Here is a 17,426-nt window from a genome sequence, read left to right as displayed (position 1 = left end):
AGAAGGGCCTGGTCAAGGCACAACAGGTGGGCCCTTTCAGCCTCTCTCCTCCAGGGGCCAAACACGCAGGCAGGTCTTGCTGGCATCCCTCTGGGGGTGGCTTTCTGCTGCTCTCAGAGCTGGGAGAGGAGAGAACCGGGGACTGACCTCTGGGCTGGCACAGGCTCTCCAGGTCGTCCATTGGACCTGGGCAGGCCTCAGCTCCAATGCAGGGCATTGCGCTGGCAAACACCAATCAAGTAGAGGGTGTTTTGAAGAGTGGCACGGCCCCCCTCCCCGTGTGAAGGACCTGAAAAGTCACACCACCGGACTGTGAAGTGGGCGAGAGTAATCGCTTAATACCTCAATTACACAATGTGTGTGTGTGTGTGTGTGTGTGTGTGTGTGTGCCTGCTCACTCACCAGGTTGCTCAGTCATGCATGGCATGCTACTTGGGAGGGGGAGCGCTAAGCAAACAGAGAGGAGATGTCTTCGAGCTCTTCCTTGCTTCCCTTGCCAAAGCACACACACATACACAACACACACACACATATAAAAAAAACACTGGAAGAGAGAATGACCAGTGCTCTTGGGCTAGTTATCTCTTCAGGAAAGGCTTCTGGGCCTAAACCTCAGCGCTGGAGGCGTTGCAGTCCCAAACCCCCAGGGCACCCAGGCGAGAGGAGGCCGAGAACCAGCCTCCTCGGACAGGGCCGGTCAAACATTCCTGTTCTCTTTGGGCTGCATCCAATATTTGTGCAGTTGGGAAGGAGCGGCCGGCACTGCTGAGGGCCCCTCGCTGGGCCCTGCAGGGCTTATCCTGCCCCCCAAAAAAGGTGTGGGGATGAAGGCAAAATGGCGTTCCCTCCCTTTGTCTTCCAGTACGGCCCCCTTTGCCATCCCACCCCCAAATACTGCCTGGCCTCATCTCCCTGCGTAGTCTAGTTGCTCTGATCAATTTCCTGGGCTTCCTCTGGCTTTCCAAAATTGAAAGGGGGGGATTCTGCTCCCCCTCCCTGGATTGTGGCTGGGCTGAGCCTTCCTAAAGCAAGCCAGAGGCGGCTGGGGCAGTTGCCGTTTTGCTTTCTTGGAACAATTGCCTGGGAGAACTGATTACTAAGCCTCCCTCCTGTACTGGGGAGGGGGGACTCCCTGCAGATGGATGGATGAGGGCAGGTTAGACCGCCACTGCAGCAAGAATTGGGGTAGGGCCTTTTTTTGAACCCCCCTCTATCTCCGGAGCTGCCTTTGCTCTCCTGATGCTGGAAGGGGTCCAGGCACCAGCAAGTGGGAGAGGGTGCCTGGAAAGCAGCTGTGGTCCCCGCTCTCCGGGTGGGGGGAGAGCTTGCTCCATTCCCAAAGGACCCAGGTCGGTTGCTGGAAGGGACGTTTCTTCCAGAGATCTCCCTGAAAGGTTGGGGGGAGTTTTCTACCCTCCCCCAGGAGTGTTTTTGCACAGGGCAGCTACCTCACAAGGCCCAAGCGGGAGGGATTGAGTTTCGGTGGGGAGGGGGGCTCAACTCCTTCCCCCCCTAGCAGGAGAGGGGGCTTTTTTCTTTTAGAAAATTCCTCCTGCAATCCGCCAGTTTCTGCAACAAAAGCCAGGTTGCCAAGCCAGGATTTTTGGACTCCCCTTCCTGTAGAGGGGGGCCCTCTCCCCCACGCCTCTCCCCCTACACCTTGGCAGGGCAGCCCATTGCCCTCCCCAGGGGATGCTCTGGGTCTTCCTGTAATGGGAAACCTACTAGAAGATCTGGGGACCTGGGGGGGGGCCTTCCTCACCCCAGAATCCCGCCTCTGGCCCAGCAGGCCGGCCCCCCTTCTCCATCCTCCCATGGAAGCATGCGCAGGGAGCATCACTCACCCACGAAAAGCCAGACGGCTGCCAGGAGGAATAAATGGAATGAATGGAATAAATGGGTGGATGTGGGTGCCCAGCTTCGTTTCACTTCCTTTTCAAAGGGGGAGGGAGGGAGGGCAGAATGGAGGGGCACTTTAATTCCCTTCAAGGGCAGAGCTGCCTGAGCATGGCTGAAGTTCATCCCAGGCGGGATGTTTTCCCAGACAATGGAGGGGGGGCTGATGGACCCCCTCGATTCTTGCTGGCTTGAAGTGATTTTAGTCCCTTCTTCAGCCTGGCAAGTGCGAGACCAGACCCAGAAGTTGACACACCCACATACCCAGACACACACAGGCACACAAACACAAAACGGAGGGGGGGGCACCAGGCAACCACTCTCTCCAGACTAGCCTGTGTCCCCCAAACCTTTCAAAGCAAGAAACCCCGCAAGGAGCCAATTAAAATTTCCAGGGTACCTGAAACCTCGCCAAGTGAGGAGCCGGGCAGGACTTTCCATCGGCCTGGGGCCAGGGGGCTGCGGGGCCCGACTCCCGCCTTTGCTGCCCCCGATGAAGGGGGGCGGCAGTGCACGCCTTCCGGCCTCCCTTCAGGGCCCGGGGCTGGAGAGCGGCTTCCCAGGGATGCGGGAGAGGATCCCGGGAGGCGGCGGGGCGCGCAGGTGAGCGCGGGGGGGCTCCTCCTCGGGAGGGGCGGGGGAGGGGCGGGGAGGGGCGGACGGGTAGCTCTTAAAGCGAGGCGCGCCGACGGAGCCACCAGCGGCAGCGGCGGCCAAGAAGCTTTGCTCGCGCTCCTCTCGCGCCGCATCAGGGACCAGCCCGGCCGCCCCCGCCATGGCCAACTTCACCGGCAACTGGAAGATGCTCAGCTCGGAGAACTTCGAGGAGCTGCTGAAGGCGCTGGGTGAGCGGCAAGGCCGGGCGGGGAGTGCGTGAAGGGGTCCGGGGGCCACGCGGAGAAGAAAGGGGACGGGGAAGCCTCCCCCGCTCCCCAAGTCCCGAGAGCCAGCGAGCCAGGAAAGGGCAGGGGGGCAGGCGGCTCCTCCGCGCGGTCTGGGGGCTTCGGGTGAGCCGGCTTCGCCCTGGAAAGCCGAGGGAGACTGGCGGGCCCAGCCGGACCTCAGTTGCGGGACCCCTTTGAAAAGGCTCCGAACACCCCCAGCCATGAGATCTCTCCGAGCCGCTTCTCCGGCATCTTTTGCTCCCCGGTCACCCCGAGAGCACCCGAGAAAGAGGGGGGGCGCTTGGCGTGAGAGGGAGGCAGCGGAGCCCGTCAGCAGCGCCGTTCCCCCCCTGGGAGAGACCGGGGCAGGGGGGAGACTCCAGGCGAGCCTTCCAGACCGCGTCTGTCTTGCCCCTTTTTATTCCGAGGATTAGAGGCGCGGAAAGCACCCCAGGCAGAACAGCGCTCTCTTTTCAGCAGCAGTTCTGGGGGGGGGGCAAGCAGGAGGGGAGGCTCGGGTCTCCCGGGGCAACGATTCAGCCCCCCAAGCAGCGGCCTTTGCGGAGAACAGCCAGGATGGAAAATCCACTCCCTACCCAGACCGACAAACACCCAGACACCACCTCAGCCTCTCCTCCCTCTTCTCTTGCCTTCCCACCGTCAACTAGGAAAAAAACATCTTTGCACCTTTTCCGGGCAAGCTGGAGCCCACCCGCCCGCCTAAAGCTAGCAAAGCTGGGGGAAAGGCTGCCTCCAAGGCCCGCTTCTCTCTGGGGAGGTCTCTGGCTCTTGGCTCCTCCAGCTCAGACTCACCCCCTCCCCTTTTCTCTTCCCAAAGCAGGGGGAGATGGGGGGGGAGCGGCGCTGCAAATTCCTTCCAGCTTGAGGGAAGCCGGCCTAGTTCAGGATAAATATCAGATTCTTCGGTTTCCTCTCCTGCCTCCCAGATGGGGATAATCTGATGCGGAGAGGCTGGAGGGGAGACGAAGCGGAATTTGGATGTGCGCTGTGAATTTGGGCGGAAGAGTGGGAGGGCTGGCAGGAACCTGCCCCGCTTAGGAGCCAGGCTGTGACCCAGTTCCTTGGGGAGGAGGTTGCCAGATCCTCCCCCAAGGGATCCCTGGAGAAGGGGGGGCATAAAAGTGCATCAAGATCCATCTGGAAGTGCAAAGGCAAGTCTGGGCTGGAGCTGCTTGGGGGGGGGGAGAGCGAAGTGAATCCTCCAGCCCTAGAGGCAGTCTACCTCTGTGGCCAATCTAGCATCTAGGCCTTTGAGGTCCTAACCCTGCTGTAGGGTTGACACCACCGAGATGCCCCTGAAAGTTGTGAGGTCACCCTGGAATGGCAGGCAGCCCCGCCCTGCTGTCCCACCCATATCTGTTCTCCTCCTCTTTGGACCTTGCTTATCCCCTTGCAAAACTGCCATTTTTGCTCACGTCTTTGCTCACATCTTGTTCGCACCAAGGGAAACATGGCAGCCGTCTGACTCCGGCCAGCCAAGGGCCACGCAGCCTGTTTTTCCAACAGAGTTGGCTCCGTCTCTTCCAGAGGGTGAGGCTCCTTGGCACCCCTGCCGCTCTCCACCTTCTGCTTCATCGGGGAGGCTGTCATCCCAATTTTAGGGCAGGAGAAACGCAATCGGAAAAACGAAGCAGACGGGATTGAAGTGGTCTGCCCAGGACACGCAGGGAAGCTTCAGCTACGGCGCTGATTGGATCCAGACCTCTTGGAAAATCTGATTGAATAGCAAACACAATTAAGCAGTGGGAGCCAAGCCAGAGGAGAAAAATTTGCATAGCTTAGCTGGCTGGGGAATTTTGGGAGTTGAAGTCCACAGGTGTAAAATTGCCAAAGTTGGACACTCCTGGTTTACCCCTTCCTGGGATTCAGCAAGGCTGCTACGCCCTCAGCTGCTTGGAAGTTAATTCCTCAGTTTTCCCACGAAGCCTCAGTCCTTTCTGCCTCTTCTGCCTGTTGCACAATTGTTAGCTCATACAACACCGTTGGCATCGCTTCCCTCGGGGAAGCTGTCATGACTGACAGTTGTGCAAGTCCTTGATGACTGTTTTTTCCAGAAATATGACAATGTCCCTCCTCACCCCCAATTCTCCTTAAAGTCTGTCCTTGCCTCATACTTGGCTTCTTCAACCTGGCTTAAGGCCCAGTCTGTGTGCGTGTGATTTGTGTGTTTTAAGAAAGAAAACAAAAACTCAGATACCATTGAAGTAAGAAGCATCTGAAAGATGAACAGGTTCATTGTAGCATCAGCAAATGTGGTGCAAAGACACGCAGGAATGTGCACATACGGGGGGAGGGGGCTTTACAAAATGGGGCCCCGCAGTTGGAGAACTGGGTGTGTCTCTTGCAAATTGAGCCCAGCTGTAAAGGCAGCCAATTTGGGGAGGAGGAAAGAAGCCCCACTTGAAGGGGTGTGACCGGCAAGCAGTTGAGAAAGCGGTGAATCAGCCACAGGCCTCCGCTGGGTCAATGAGGTACAGGTTGCCCTTGAACCGGAGCCAGGACTGCCTCAGCAGAAGCCAGCAGCTGACAAATTCCTAAAGGTTCAACGTCTCCAAAAAATCTCCACGGGATCCAGGGAGGGCAGGATCCGTGGCGGAAGAGCAGCTCCAGTCTTCTTCAACCTTCAGTCTGAGGTGGATCAGGTTTAACCCAAGGAGGGGGACGTTGCCCCCGTCCGCTCAGGGAGGCCACGTCTCACCTGGGGTCCCTTGGGACTGGCTCGCCTCAGACGCCATCTTCTTCCAGGGGTCAACGTGATGCTTCGGAAGATTGCGGTGGCTGCGGCCTCCAAACCAGCCGTGGAGATCAAGCAGGAGGGATCTTCCTTCTACATCAAGACCTCCACCACAGTTCGCACCACGGAGATCCGTTTTGAGATCGGGGAGGAGTTTGAGGAGCAGACGGTGGATGGGAGGCCTTGCAAGGTGAGAGGCAGAGAGATGAAGGGCTTGCGGCTGGGGGAAGGGGGTCTCCGTGGGCCAGGAGAGGGGGCCCTGCTGGATATGGGCCCCGGGTCTGTGGTGCCCCCTCCCTCGACAATTCAGGCCTCTCTGCTCTGGAGAAGGGCCTCCAGCTGCACAGAGGCTGGTGTTGTTGTGGAGGACACAGGCTGCCCCTCCCTGGCTTTTGTGATTGCCCCCCCAATTGGCCACTTTCTCCCTAGTTGGACCTGCTGCAGCAAAAGGTGGGGAGGGCTGGCCCTGCAAAATGGGGGCAGAAAGGCCAAGCTGAGGGGGAGAAGATGGTCCATTGGCCCTTCCACCCTCTTCCCAATCCCCTTTCTGCATCGCAACCCATGAAGAGGCATCTCTGTGCCCCCCAGCCCTGCTCAGCCTGGGCAGACAATGAAAGGGGCGGGGGTCTCCAGTGGCCCTTCAAAGCCTCTGCCCTCCAGCTTCCCCCCTCCCTCTTGGATGGCCCCCCCTCCCCAGTGAGGCCTCTCTCACAGGCATCAACAGCCCTGTCCTGCCGGGTGACAAATGAGTGTGATGGGAGGGGGTTGTGTGCCTTGGTTGGCCGCAGCAGGCCCCTTTTCTCAAGGGGGGGGCACTTTCTTTCTTTCCCAACTTTCCAGAGTTTGGCCAAGTGGGAGAACAACAACAAGATCGTGTGTGAGCAGAAGCTGCTGAAAGGAGAAGGGCCCCAAACAAGCTGGTCCCGGGAACTGACCAATGACGGGGAGCTCATCCTGGTGAGGATCCCCCCCCCTTTCTTCTCACTTGGCAGTGGGGACCCCACCGGAGCTGCCCTTCTCCCTCTTGCTTTCTGAGCTGCCCCTTTTTTGACCTTTGGGCGATAAAGCACAGATCTATGCCAGGACTGGCCTCTGCAAAATCAGTGCAACATCCAAATTTGGGGTGCACTTTCTCAACCCCCCCCCCCCGATGGTACAGGAGGTGGGAGCTGCAGGGAAAGCTGCCCACCCTACAGAACTCTTTCCCCTCCTGAGGAAACTTTGTAGTTGTCCCACGTCCCAAGTGCAGAGTCTGGACAGGTGGGGGGGGCAGCCTGTGGGGACCCCTTCCCCCTTCTCCCCGCCTTTCAGCCTCTTTGCTCCTCAGCCTGGGAGAGAACCAGTTTTGCTTCCTTCTCAACTCGCTTCTTTGCTTTCTCAGACCATGAAGGCGGACGACGTGGTCTGCACCCGGATTTATGTCCGCGAGTGAAAGGACTCCAGCCAGTGCCAGACACATGGGGGGGGGAGAGACCGGACAGCCCAGGAGCACCCCTGCCCTGCAGCGCAACGCCAGCCTGCCCTGCTGCCTGATCCCTGCTTTCTGCTGCGCTCAGAGGCACCGTCTGCAACAAGACTAAACAAAGCTGGTCACGCTCCCCATTTACCCTGGAGGAGGCGCGCAGAGGCCTGCCTGGTTTAAGCCATTAACTGTGGAATCCGGGATCAGCTTGGGGCGTCAGGACGTGGCCCCCACAAGCTGTAGGCTGTTCCCTCCTCCCCCATTTGGGGTGGGGCATGGGGGCTTCCCTGGGCTCCTTGGCCCCTGGCGCCCCCTCCTCCTCTTTGTTCCTGGCCAGTTTGTGCTGCTCCTCGTGCGGAACAAGGAACAAGCAAAGCCACAGAGATGTCTTGCTGCAGGGACCCCCCCCCTAAGGGCTGGGTCAGACCAACTCTCACCCCCCCCATCTTCTCCTGTCCTTTTAGCACGAAGTCTGTAACGCCTGTGAAGGCGTCCTCATTCCCCCAGCCGGCATTAAAGCTTTTTCCAGCTCTTCTGCCTCCCTCCTTTCTACAATCCACTCTAGTGAAGCATTTGCAGGCTTAGGAAATCGTCCCTGAAGCCCTTTTGGTTCATTCCCCCCCATCGGATCCTCAGCCCACGTTTTAAGATTCCAGAGGCTCCTTGGGGGTACCCATTATGGGAGGGGAGGGTGAAATTGGGGTCCCTGAGCAGGAAAGCGGCTCTCCAGGGTGGATCGAGGCCTCCAGCTTAAGGCACATGGTCACTTCCTGAAGTTGAGGCTGGGGTCTTCCCACATGTTCTGGTCAGGATTGGGGGCACCAGGCCTCGGAAATTCCTGCCAGCTTTAAATCAAGGGGGCAACCCCCCACCCAGCCAACAGAAGCACAGGGGCTTTGGGCCAAGGGGAGGCAGAGTGGCCCCCTTCACCGCTCTGCCAGGGCAGCTGCAAAGACCCTCTGCCTGCCCTGACCTGGTTGCACCAGGTGGGCCCAACCTTGGAGAGGCCAAGCACTCTGTCAAGCCCCCCTCTGTTGCCATGGCAAAGCTGGGGACCCCTCCTGCATTTTGTGCCTGGAGCCTCCGGCATTATCCCAGGCAACCTCGCTTGCAGTGACCTTATGCACCGTTTTTCCTCTCGGGTTCCCAGGAAGGAGAACAAAGCAAGGCCCCCTCCTTCCTTGCTCTGAAAGGGGCACCTTTCATCCTCAGAGAAAGCCTGTCACGGCCCCCTCCCTCTCGGCGCCTGGCAGGTCAGAGGCCACGGAGACTGGCGGCCCCTCCTCCAGCTCTGCACCAATGAGGTGGGGGGGGGAAGAGTTGGGGGTGCTTACCCACCTCCTTTCCAGGAGGCTGAGGGATGATCTGAAGGGCTTCTGGGCAGCCCCAACCTTTGTGCCCGCAGCCACCTGTGGCTCTTTCTCCCGCCCCTTTGCAAACCCTTGGGATCAACATCGGCCAATGCATTCAAAGCCCCCTCAGAGAGCAAAAGGGGCCCCCAGCCCGTGGAATCCTCTTGGAAGACCCCTGCCGCAAGCTGGGCAGAGAACCAGGAAGATGTTCCAGGACCAGCAGACCCTTCACTGCCAAGCAGGAACCTTCCCTTCTTAAATGACAAACAAGCTCTTAAACGTAATGCAGAATCTCTCCCCTTTGCAGTTCCTTAAAGAGTCCACCAGGGGCAGCATTTGCTGCCTAGACTTTGTTCCAGAAGCCCCTAATGCGGACCCCCTCTTCTCAAAGCAGGGACGTTCCTCGCCGGGTCCCTGTTGCTTGGAGAAAAGGGGGTCCACGTCAATGAGAAAACCTCCGCCCTTTTCATCAGTCCTTCTGAAAGTGAAGGGGGGGGAGCGAGTCGTCCCACGCTTTTCCCTCTCCTTGCGCCCATCTGACCAAACATTCCCGAGGATCTGGGGACCCCGTTCAAATCTCTGCAACGACCCCGACAACCAGGAGGCAAAGCCCCCCCAACCAGGGAGACTCAGTGCATTGAACTCGTACATCTGAGCATCTTTTCCTGTAAGGGCCACAATCTGGTAGCCAAGCTCTGCCTTTCCTGCGCTTTCCAAAAGCGATTTAAGTTTGGCACCGTTTCGTGCTGAAAAAAGGCTTCTTTCTGCCGTAGCACATAAACATTTGGCAGATCGGCCCAGCTGGTGGAATGCCTCTGTCTGCGGAGCGTCCAGGCCCGGAGGCTCCCCTTCTGCAGCCTTGGCACAGCCGTTTTCCGGCCTGCCTCCTCGCAGCCTGAGACCCGGTCCCATTCAGAAGCAGAGCTGAGATTTTGTGGCAAGGGGCCAGTCGGGCCCTGCGCTGATCCCACCTTGCGGGGAATCAGCCACAAGTGGGTCATCGAGCACAGAACCTGCAATTGGTGCCAACAGCTGCATTTGCACAACACCGATCCAGTGGAAAGTGAGCGAGCGAGGGGATGGTGGGCCGCATTGCGCTAAGCCCCAGACAAAGCAGTTAAGGGCGGCGGAGGAGGAGGAGGCGGAAGGGGGGCAGTATCAATAACCAGGCAGACAGTGATCTGGAGAATCACCTTTTTTCCTTGAAGCAAAATTCAAGTGAAGTTCTGCAGACCCTGGAGAGCCATTCCCACAGGGGCTCAAAAGTCTTCGCGTTTCTCCAGTCAGTTTGCAGACAGGAGGCAGAGCAGAAGCAAAAAAATAAAGAGAGGAAAAGCAAAAAGTGGGGAATGAACCGCAAACGTTCCTCAGCAGATACCAAGCTTTGCCGAGTTTGGACAGGCAGTTCTCGTCTCGCCTGGCCCCACATGCCAGAGGGGGGGCTCGGGGCAAGCAGGACCACCGAGGAGGCCGAGAGCGTCCCCACACCGCTAACCCCTAACACTGACTATGCTACCCAAAAAGACCCGCTATTATTGCGAATGCACTTGTAAAGAGAGGAGGGGGCAGCATCCAGGATGGTCCCGACAAGGCACTTAAAAGCAGAGGGGAATCTCCCTGAAACCCCCTTCCCCAGCGGCAGACCGGCAGCTGAAGAGAGGCTTCCCTTGCCGGGGTGCCAGGATTTGTCGAGGTCCAGCTCCCCGCCCATCAGCTGCCTTCTGGCTTGCCTGCAAGATCCCCATCCTGGCTAGACTTTGAGATGGCCGAGGCTGGGAGACGGACGCGTTCCCACGGCCTCCGGGACTCCTTGCCCGCAGAAGATGGCAAAGCCAGGGTCAGGAGGACTAACCCTGGATGCAAAGGAAGCTGGCTTGCAGCAGATGGGGGCCTGGACATTTTCTCTTTGGAGATGGGGCTCTCCTAGAAAGAAACCAGCATTATCGTCCGAATCAGGGCAGGCCCAGAGCAGTCGGGCACAAAAGGCAGCCGAGGCTCTCAAGTTGATTTCTAGGCTGGAATGCTTGGGGGGGGGGTCGGGGGAGCTAAGACTCCCTAAGCTAGAAGGGGACTCCCAGATGCGGCCAACCTCCAGAGGGTTGGGGGCCTTTGGCCAAAGGAGGGTCTTTCTGAAGCGGAGGGACTGCCCGGCCCTTGACCGCTCTGGCTGGACGGCTACCGGCAGTTGTGCTTCTTAAGGCACCCGCCCTGCGAGGCCACACGGGGGGGAGGGGGGCTCCGTCCGCCGGGCTACGAGGTCTGGCACTGGACGTTGTGGCGCAGAGGGTCCTCAAATTCATCTTCGTGGTAGATCTCGCTCTGGAAGCGACGGCTGGAGAAGTCCGGCTGGGGGAAATACTCCCGCAGCTCCACCTCCTCCATGTCCTCCGTGGCCATCACCTCTTCGTGGCGGGGGAAGAAGGACTGGAACTGGCGCAGCTGGTGGGGGGGCAGCCAGCCGGGCTCCGGGAATTTCACCTGGGCAGCAGAGAGGGAGGGACAGGAGAGGAGGCAGCTGTAGCTGGGGGGAGGGGAACCAGGCTCCTTCCCAGCAGGACAATCCACAAGAATTGGGGAAAATGGGGGGACTACAGGGGCCCCAAGATGGCCAACGATTCTGGCTCGCCGCCTCCTCCAGGCCTTGCTCAGATGGGGCTCTGGAGCCAACCAGGCCTGGGGGAGCACCGGGTGGGACCGGCGGGTGGGAAGACCTCACCGGCACCTCCCCAGAGGAACCGGCTGGGGGGAGCCGAGGGCCTCTGTACCTCGAAGTGGATGACCAGCCTCCCTTTCTGGCCAGGGCTGCGGTAGATGGGCATCCCCTCGTTCGGGATGCACCGCACGTCTCCAGGCTTGATCACGCAGCCTGCGGGGCAGAACAGGCAGGGATGAGGGGCGGGCAGCAGCCCGATCCAGAAGGCAGCCCCCGGATCCCGCCCTCCCAGGAAAGGGACCTGTGGGAATCAATTCAGCTTCCAAGGGGGGAGGGCCGGCCTCTCCCTCCCTCCCCTAAGCCCAGAGGGCCCCCAGCCCCTCACCGGGCCGTGAAGAGACCAGAAGCCTCCGGTTGTCCAGAGTCTGGATGACCTGCTTGCAGCCGCACAAGGCGTCCACCAGCGGCACCTCCCGCCGGACGAGGAGGTCGTTGCCCCTGCGCTGGAAGACCGGGTGCGGCTTCTGGTCCAGCACGATCACAATGTCTCCGGGCTCGAATCCGGGCGCTTGGTCCCCCTCCTGGTGGAAGGTGATCTTCTGCCGGTCGGCCATGCCTGCGGGGGGGGGGGGAGAAGAGCAGTGGGCTAGGGGCAGCCAGCCTGTGGGATAAACTCTCGCCCATCCAAGGGGCAGCAACTCTCCTGTTACACTGGGGGGGGGGGGAGAGTCCGTTGCTTTGCATCAGGCTGAGTCTGCCCGAGTTAATGAATTAAATCAGCCAGAAGGGATTAAAGATAACCAAGTGACAACTGACCCAGGATTCTGGGGCCAGGCGGCTGTAACTGGACTGGTTCCTTGGGGATGTGAAGGGGGCCCAAAAAGGCGGAAAGGGAGCCACAGCAAAAGGGAAATCAAGGCAGGGAAGCCAGCAAAGTTCAGCCCCCCCCCCCGCTCCCCCTCCGAGCTCACCTTTGTCCAAATGCACGTTGAGAACCTTCTTCTCCCGGACCACCTTCCGGCCGTTGCAGGCCAGGCAGCGGTCAAGGGGCCGCAGCCATTCTCCTTGGCCCTGGCACTGCGAGCACATGGCCTGGATGTGGTGCACCATGTTGGGCCCCAGCTGGTGGACGATGACCTCCATGCCGGACCCGTGGCACTTGGGACACCGGACGTCGAGGCCCTCCCTGCCACCACGGCCTGCCAAGACAGGGTGGGATGAGGGGACGCCAGGGTGGCGGCGTGGGGGCTCAGCCTGGACCTGTGAAGTTGCCCGGCCCCTCCCGCCTCTTTTAGCCTATTTGCCCATCCTGCCCCCCCGCAAAGGTCTCCGTCCCACAGCCCCTCCCTTACCTGAGGACGGGTCTTCCCCATTACCTGTCTGGTGGCCGGCCTTCCACTCATCCCAAGCCTCAGAAGCAGCCTCCCCCCATAAGACGGTCCCTGGCCTCGAGGTCCTTTCGGAATCAGCCAATGCTGCCCAGAAACAGGGCGGAGCGGAGCGAAACAGCTCCACTCTGCCCAGCCGCCGGGCCCAGAACCCGCCCAGCCAGTCCTGAGCTCAGCCACGATGGCCGTGCTAGAGCTCAGCTGGGCTAATTCCAGCTCTGGAGCATTTTTGCGGCTCGTTGAGCTGCTGCACACGCCCAACACAAGAGAGTTTGGCGCATTGTGCAAACTTGGCCGATGGGCTCAGTCGGGTATCGGGTGAAGCTCTGGAGTCAGCACCAGGTCCTCCCTGCTCCCCAGGTCTCCCAGCACAGCAAATGGAGCCCCCACCAGCCTCCCCCCCTCTGCCCCTGGGGGAGACACCCCGTGGCCCCACTCACCCCCACAGCTCCTGCAGATGACGTTCTTCTGCAGGGAAAGCTTCCGGGTGCCCCCGTTGTACAGGTCCTCCAGGGTGACCGTCAGCAGGTGGACGGCCGTTTTGCCTACGAAGGAGAAGCCTCAGAGACAAAGGGCTGCTTTTGGGAAGGGGGGGGGGCGATGGCTGCGATGACGGAGCCCCTGGGACTTGGGCAGGATGGGGCTTGTCATCGGCTTCCCTCTGGGCTGAGTGTGCTAGGGAGATGAATGCTCCCTCAGAGAGTCTGACTCCACACTAGGGATTGTTTGTGGGGCACAAACAGACAAACGGCGGGGGGGGGGGTGTTTCTCAGGAAGCCAAGCACCCTCCCTGCACCTTCTGGGCCCCGACACGGGTGGGGAAAAGGCGGGGGAATCCTCATCACTGCCCTCCAGCCCCCAAATCCAAGAGCGATCCACCCACACGGATCCCCCTGCCAGCACAGGCGGTCCCAGCCTGCCCTCCCTCCAGCTGCGATCCCCTACCTCTCCTCTCCACCCGGGGGCCCTGCGTGCGGCCCCCTCCTCCAAAGAACAGGTCAAAGATGTCCATTGGGGGCCCAAAGCCGCCCCGGCTGACCGTGCCGCCCTCCTTCATGGCCCGCTCCCCGCCTCGGTCATAGACGGACCTTTTGCTGGGGTCGGAGAGGACCTCGTACGCCTGCGAGATCTGCTTGAACTGGGGAGGGAGGAAGAGGGGGCTAAGACCGACCCCAGAGTGGGCAGCAGCACCACCCTTGTCGTGCCCACCTCGGTCTCCCCACCTACCCGCTCCCCCTCGCTGGGGTTCTTGTCCGGATGGTATCTGAGTGCCAGGCGGCGGTACGCCCTCTTGATCTCGTCCATGGTGGCACAGGGCTTGACGCCCAGCAGGTCGTAGTAGCCTGTTTCCTTCACCATCTTTCCTCCGGAGGGGGTGCTAAGGAGGGGAGGGAAGGCTGTTGGTGGGGGGGGGCAGCCCCCCAGGAGATCCAGCCAGTGAGACAATCAGCCAGAGGCCCACAGGGCTCCTTGCCCCATCGCCACAGACTGGCCGCCACCCAACTCTGACGGCTGGCAGGTTTCGCAGAAGGGGCCGATCCGAGGGAGGAGAAACGGGGAGACAACCGGCCTGAAAATCTCCCTGAAGCTGCCGCAGCTCAGCAGGTTTTCTCCAGCTGCCGCCACTGCAGCAGCAGCGTTTCTACCGCTCAGGCCCTCCGCCCAGCCTCCACGGGGCCAGCTTAATAGCCTGGCAAGGGAGCCGGAGCTGGGCGTGGGGCTGTGTCAGCATCCCAAGGCGCTCATTAGCCGGCCTGCCCCACAGGATGAGCGTGTGTGTTTTCAGCCTTGCAGGGCGTGGAGGGCAGATGGAGGAGGAGATGGCGCACACACCAGCCCAGCCGGCTCAGCCTGCCCTGCTTTGCTGGGCTCCTTCTCAGCAAGCCCAGGGGACCCATCGCCCCAAAGGGAAGTCACGGTGGAGCAGGAGGCTGCCTCCTTCCTTCACCCCACCAGGCTCAGCCCCCCCCCTCTCCAGCCCCACAGCCTGTTTCCTGGGTCCCTGATGGGCAGGGGTCAGAAGCCCCTCCGGACACAGCAAAGAGGGCCCAAAGCCCACTTCCCCTCCATCCCCAGGCAGCCTCACCGCCCGCTCTGCCCCACAGCTGCCTTTGCCCACCCCACAGCTCCCTCCCTCTGGAGCCCCAGCACGACAATCCACCTTCTCCTGAGTCCTCCTGTCTTCTGAAGAGAATCTGCCCCCGGAGGCCTGAAAGGACCCGATTCCCTGGAAATCCACAAGATTGCTGAGCGAACTGTTTCTCACCTAGAAATCTCCCCGGTGGCAACTTTGTGGGTTGCGTGAGGCACCCAAGCGCAGGGCGGAGGGAGGAGACGCAGCCGCTGCCGCCACCACCCACAGAGCGGCCCTGCCCCGTCAGCTCTTTCGGAAGCCGGGAACTCCTGCGCGCCACCTCACCCAGAGCAGCTGGGCCAAAACAAGCACCTGATCCTGCAAAAGCTGTGCTCCTTCGATGCTGTGGGGTGCCCGGCAGTCAGAGGGATGCAGCCTGGGAACAGATCATCCCCTCTCCACCACGGAGCTCAAAGGAATCGCCAGGGGACCTTGGCAGGCTGGCACAGGAGCCGGAGCGCAGCTGACTCTGTGCAACGGAAACCCAGTCAGCCAACCACCTGCACAGTTACTCACACAATCCCAAGCCATCCCCCCCCTCAGGTGCCACCAAGTCCGGGCACCAGGCAGAGTCACAACTCACATGCAACCACCTCACCTTCCTGCTGAGGGACGTCAAGGGGGCAGAATGATGCCCCCAAGGGAAGAGGGGCAGAGCCTGCCCATTTACATCCTCTTGCAAATGATGGGTTACGGAGTGAGCAAGAGAGGGGAAGAAATGGCATCCTTCCAAAGGAACGGAATGCCTTGGGTTGTAGATTTTCCCCGACTTACAACTGTTTGTTTACCAACTGTTCAAAGTTAAAACAGCGGTGAAAGGAATGGACTGGTCCTCACGCTTATGACTGTTGCAGCATCCCCATGGTCACAAGATCAAAGCTCAGATGCTTAGCAACTGGCATGAATTTAGGATGGTTGCTGTGCGGGGTGTGTCTGTGTTTGTCATGTGACCACCTCTTGTGACCTTCCTAATTAGCTTTCAAGCCACAAAATCAGGGGGGGGGAGTGTGATTGTCTTAACAACCATGTGATTCACTGAACATGATAATAAAAGTTGTAAAGGGAAATATTGGCTCCAGTTGTGACTGTAAGTTGAGGACCACCGGTTGCTGTCCCCCTCCCCCCCTTTCCTCCATCTCTGGGGGCTCCTCTGGGTGGCGACGGGGCTTGATGGGAGAGGCTGGGAAATGCAGAGCACAACGTAAGCAAGAACCCACCCAGGGACGGAGTTCCCAACCGGCTTTTGATCTCCTGGTTGCCCCCCCCAAGTGGCTGGAAGAAGCCAGGAAGGTGCCCCACATCAAAGCCCCACTGTGCACTTCCAGCTGCTGCTGCTGCGTTTTTCAGGCGTTCAGATCCCACAACAAAGGCAGAAAACATTCAGGTTCAAGGCTCCCCCCGGCCCTCCCCCCCCCGAGCCTTCCCAACGGAGGCAAAGTCGCAAAGATGAAGTTCCAAAGAAGCCGAGGTAAGATGAAGCGGCCTAAGTGTCGACCGGGCGACGAGGAGCCCAGAGCTCCGCCTGGCCGTGGCCCCGACCGCCCACCGGGCAAGGGCCAGGCCGCCTCCGCCCCCTCCCCTCCCCTCCCGCCCGGCCCTGCCTCGCCCAACAGGTCCGGTGGCTGCTCCACCCCGGCCTGGGAAAGCGTCCGCGGCCCGAAGCCGCGCGGGAGATGCCCGGGCTGACCCGCACAGCCCCGGGCGGGCTCCCTCCCTTCCCGGCCTCCTTCGCCGTCCGCGGGCAGGCGGCGCTCCCGGCGGGCTCGGGAAGAGCGCGGGACTCCCGGCGGGGGTGCCTGGGGGGCTTCCCCACCCCGTTCCTTTCCGGCGCCGGAGGGAGCCCTTCGGGGCGAGCGCCCCCCCCCCCGGCCCGGCCCGGCCCGGCGCGGCGCTCTGTCAGCCGGGCGCCCGTCGAAGCCCGCCGGCTTCGGCGCCCGCGGGGACTGGGGCTGGCCCGGGCAGGGCGGCGCTGGAGACCCCGGACAGCGCGCCCAGCCAGCCGCCCCGCCCCGCCCACACTACACCGCCCATCCTCCCCAGCCGCGACGGGCCGGGAGACGCCGGATGACACTCACCCCCCCGCTCGGAACTCTCTGGAACGGCAGCCACGCCCCCCCGTGCCCATTGCCCCCCCTTGCTTCTCCCGGGGAGGCTCCGCCCTCGGCAGCCGCCATTGGGCCGTTCGGGAGGGACCGCTCGCGGGGCGGGATTCCGCCCGGCGACCTCCATCTATCCGCTTTTGATTGGGCGCAGGTTAAGCACTCTGGCTGTTCTGATTGGCAAGGATGAAATGAGGGCGGAAGAAGCGCAAAGTTTGCCCTTCTGCGCCCATACTGTGGACGTTATTGAACAAGTTGCCAGTTTCGGTATTTTCCATTTAAGAAACGGGATTTCGGCGCTGGGGAAGGAATAAATAATTTGCTTTTTAAAGGCATCGAGGATCAGGAGGAGGAGGTTCTAGCCTCCCAGAGTCGGGTGACATATAAATTTAATGATTATTATATAGAAAGCAATGTGAAATATTGTTTACAACCTTGTGAAGTATTATTACCTAATGATAAAAATATTTATTACATTTGTCATTTATATTCTGCGCAGCTCCCAGTTACATTCTGAAACATAATAATTATAGTTATTAATATTATCATTAAGAGAGATTTGCTCAGAAGCTGCGGGAGCTCAGCGGTGGCTTCCTCTGAAACGTCAGTCCGGGCGGGTGGCATTCTCTGAGCCCAGGAGCTGGGGACAGGCAGGCCACGGCTGGCCACCCTCGTCTTAAGGGATCCCGTGGGGGATTTTTGCGTGGGTTTCGGTGCTTTCTCTGCTCGGCTCAGCCCTCCTGGGCGCTGGAGAGGTTGCTGCTGTTTTTCGCCGGGGCGCCGCTAGGTGGCGCTCAGCCTCC

General features: G+C 60.4%; 2 protein-coding genes across 5 annotated transcripts; one reads left to right on the top strand and one right to left on the bottom strand.

Moving 5' to 3' along the window:
* Positions 1-2,580: 2,580 nt before the first annotated feature.
* Positions 2,581-7,528, top strand: CRABP2 (cellular retinoic acid binding protein 2). Its single transcript, XM_039318559.1, has 4 exons — positions 2,581-2,741; positions 5,547-5,725; positions 6,376-6,492; positions 6,917-7,528. The coding sequence occupies exons 1-4, from the start codon at positions 2,672-2,674 to the stop codon at positions 6,965-6,967; spliced, it is 417 nt and encodes a 138-aa protein (XP_039174493.1). The 5' UTR covers positions 2,581-2,671; the 3' UTR covers positions 6,968-7,528.
* A 1,997-nt stretch (positions 7,529-9,525) lies between these two features.
* On the bottom strand, positions 9,526-16,702 carry LOC120296677 (dnaJ homolog subfamily A member 1-like). Of its 4 annotated transcripts, none has more exons than XM_039318554.1 (9): positions 16,600-16,702; positions 14,657-14,993; positions 13,618-13,768; positions 13,336-13,528; positions 12,831-12,935; positions 11,974-12,201; positions 11,388-11,618; positions 11,115-11,215; positions 9,526-10,827 (listed from the first exon to the last, which is right to left on the bottom strand). In XM_039318554.1, exons 3-9 carry the CDS (start codon positions 13,747-13,749, stop codon positions 10,600-10,602), a joined length of 1,218 nt encoding a protein of 405 aa, XP_039174488.1. In that variant the 5' UTR covers positions 13,750-13,768; positions 14,657-14,993; positions 16,600-16,702; the 3' UTR covers positions 9,526-10,599. The 4 variants fall into 4 exon arrangements, with proteins under 4 accessions (XP_039174488.1, XP_039174489.1, XP_039174490.1 ...); XM_039318555.1 differs by lacking the exon at positions 16,600-16,702 and adding an exon at positions 15,742-15,917; XM_039318556.1 differs by lacking the exon at positions 16,600-16,702 and adding an exon at positions 14,552-14,617 and having other exon boundaries at positions 14,837-15,718.
* Between the last annotated feature and the right edge of the window lie 724 nt (positions 16,703-17,426).

This window comes from Crotalus tigris, unplaced genomic scaffold (genome assembly GCF_016545835.1).
Source record: "Crotalus tigris isolate CLP2741 ecotype Arizona unplaced genomic scaffold, ASM1654583v1 scf7180000021444.432893, whole genome shotgun sequence".
Lineage (NCBI taxonomy): Eukaryota > Metazoa > Chordata > Lepidosauria > Squamata > Viperidae > Crotalus > Crotalus tigris.
This window is presented reverse-complemented; position numbering and strand designations above follow the sequence as displayed.

What these genes read in the sequence shown, in the direction of transcription:
- CRABP2 (XM_039318559.1), top strand. Translation starts at nt 2,672, where the DNA reads ATGGCCAACTTCACCGGCAACTGGAAGATGCTCAGCTCGGAGAACTTC. An exon ending in GGAGCTGCTGAAGGCGCTGG is followed by an intron (nt 2,742 to 5,546) that starts GTGAGCGGCAAG and finishes ATCTTCTTCCAG; the next exon opens with GGGTCAACGTGATGCTTCGG. An exon ending in ATGACGGGGAGCTCATCCTG is followed by an intron (nt 6,493 to 6,916) that starts GTGAGGATCCCC and finishes TTGCTTTCTCAG; the next exon opens with ACCATGAAGGCGGACGACGT.
- LOC120296677 (XM_039318554.1), bottom strand. Translation starts at nt 13,749, where the DNA reads ATGGTGAAGGAAACAGGCTACTACGACCTGCTGGGCGTCAAGCCCTGT. An exon ending in CATCTGCAGGAGCTGTGGGG is followed by an intron (nt 12,202 to 12,830) that starts GTGAGTGGGGCC and finishes CTGTCTTGGCAG; the next exon opens with GCCGTGGTGGCAGGGAGGGC. An exon ending in CAACGTGCATTTGGACAAAG is followed by an intron (nt 11,619 to 11,973) that starts GTGAGCTCGGAG and finishes CCCCCCCCGCAG; the next exon opens with GCATGGCCGACCGGCAGAAG.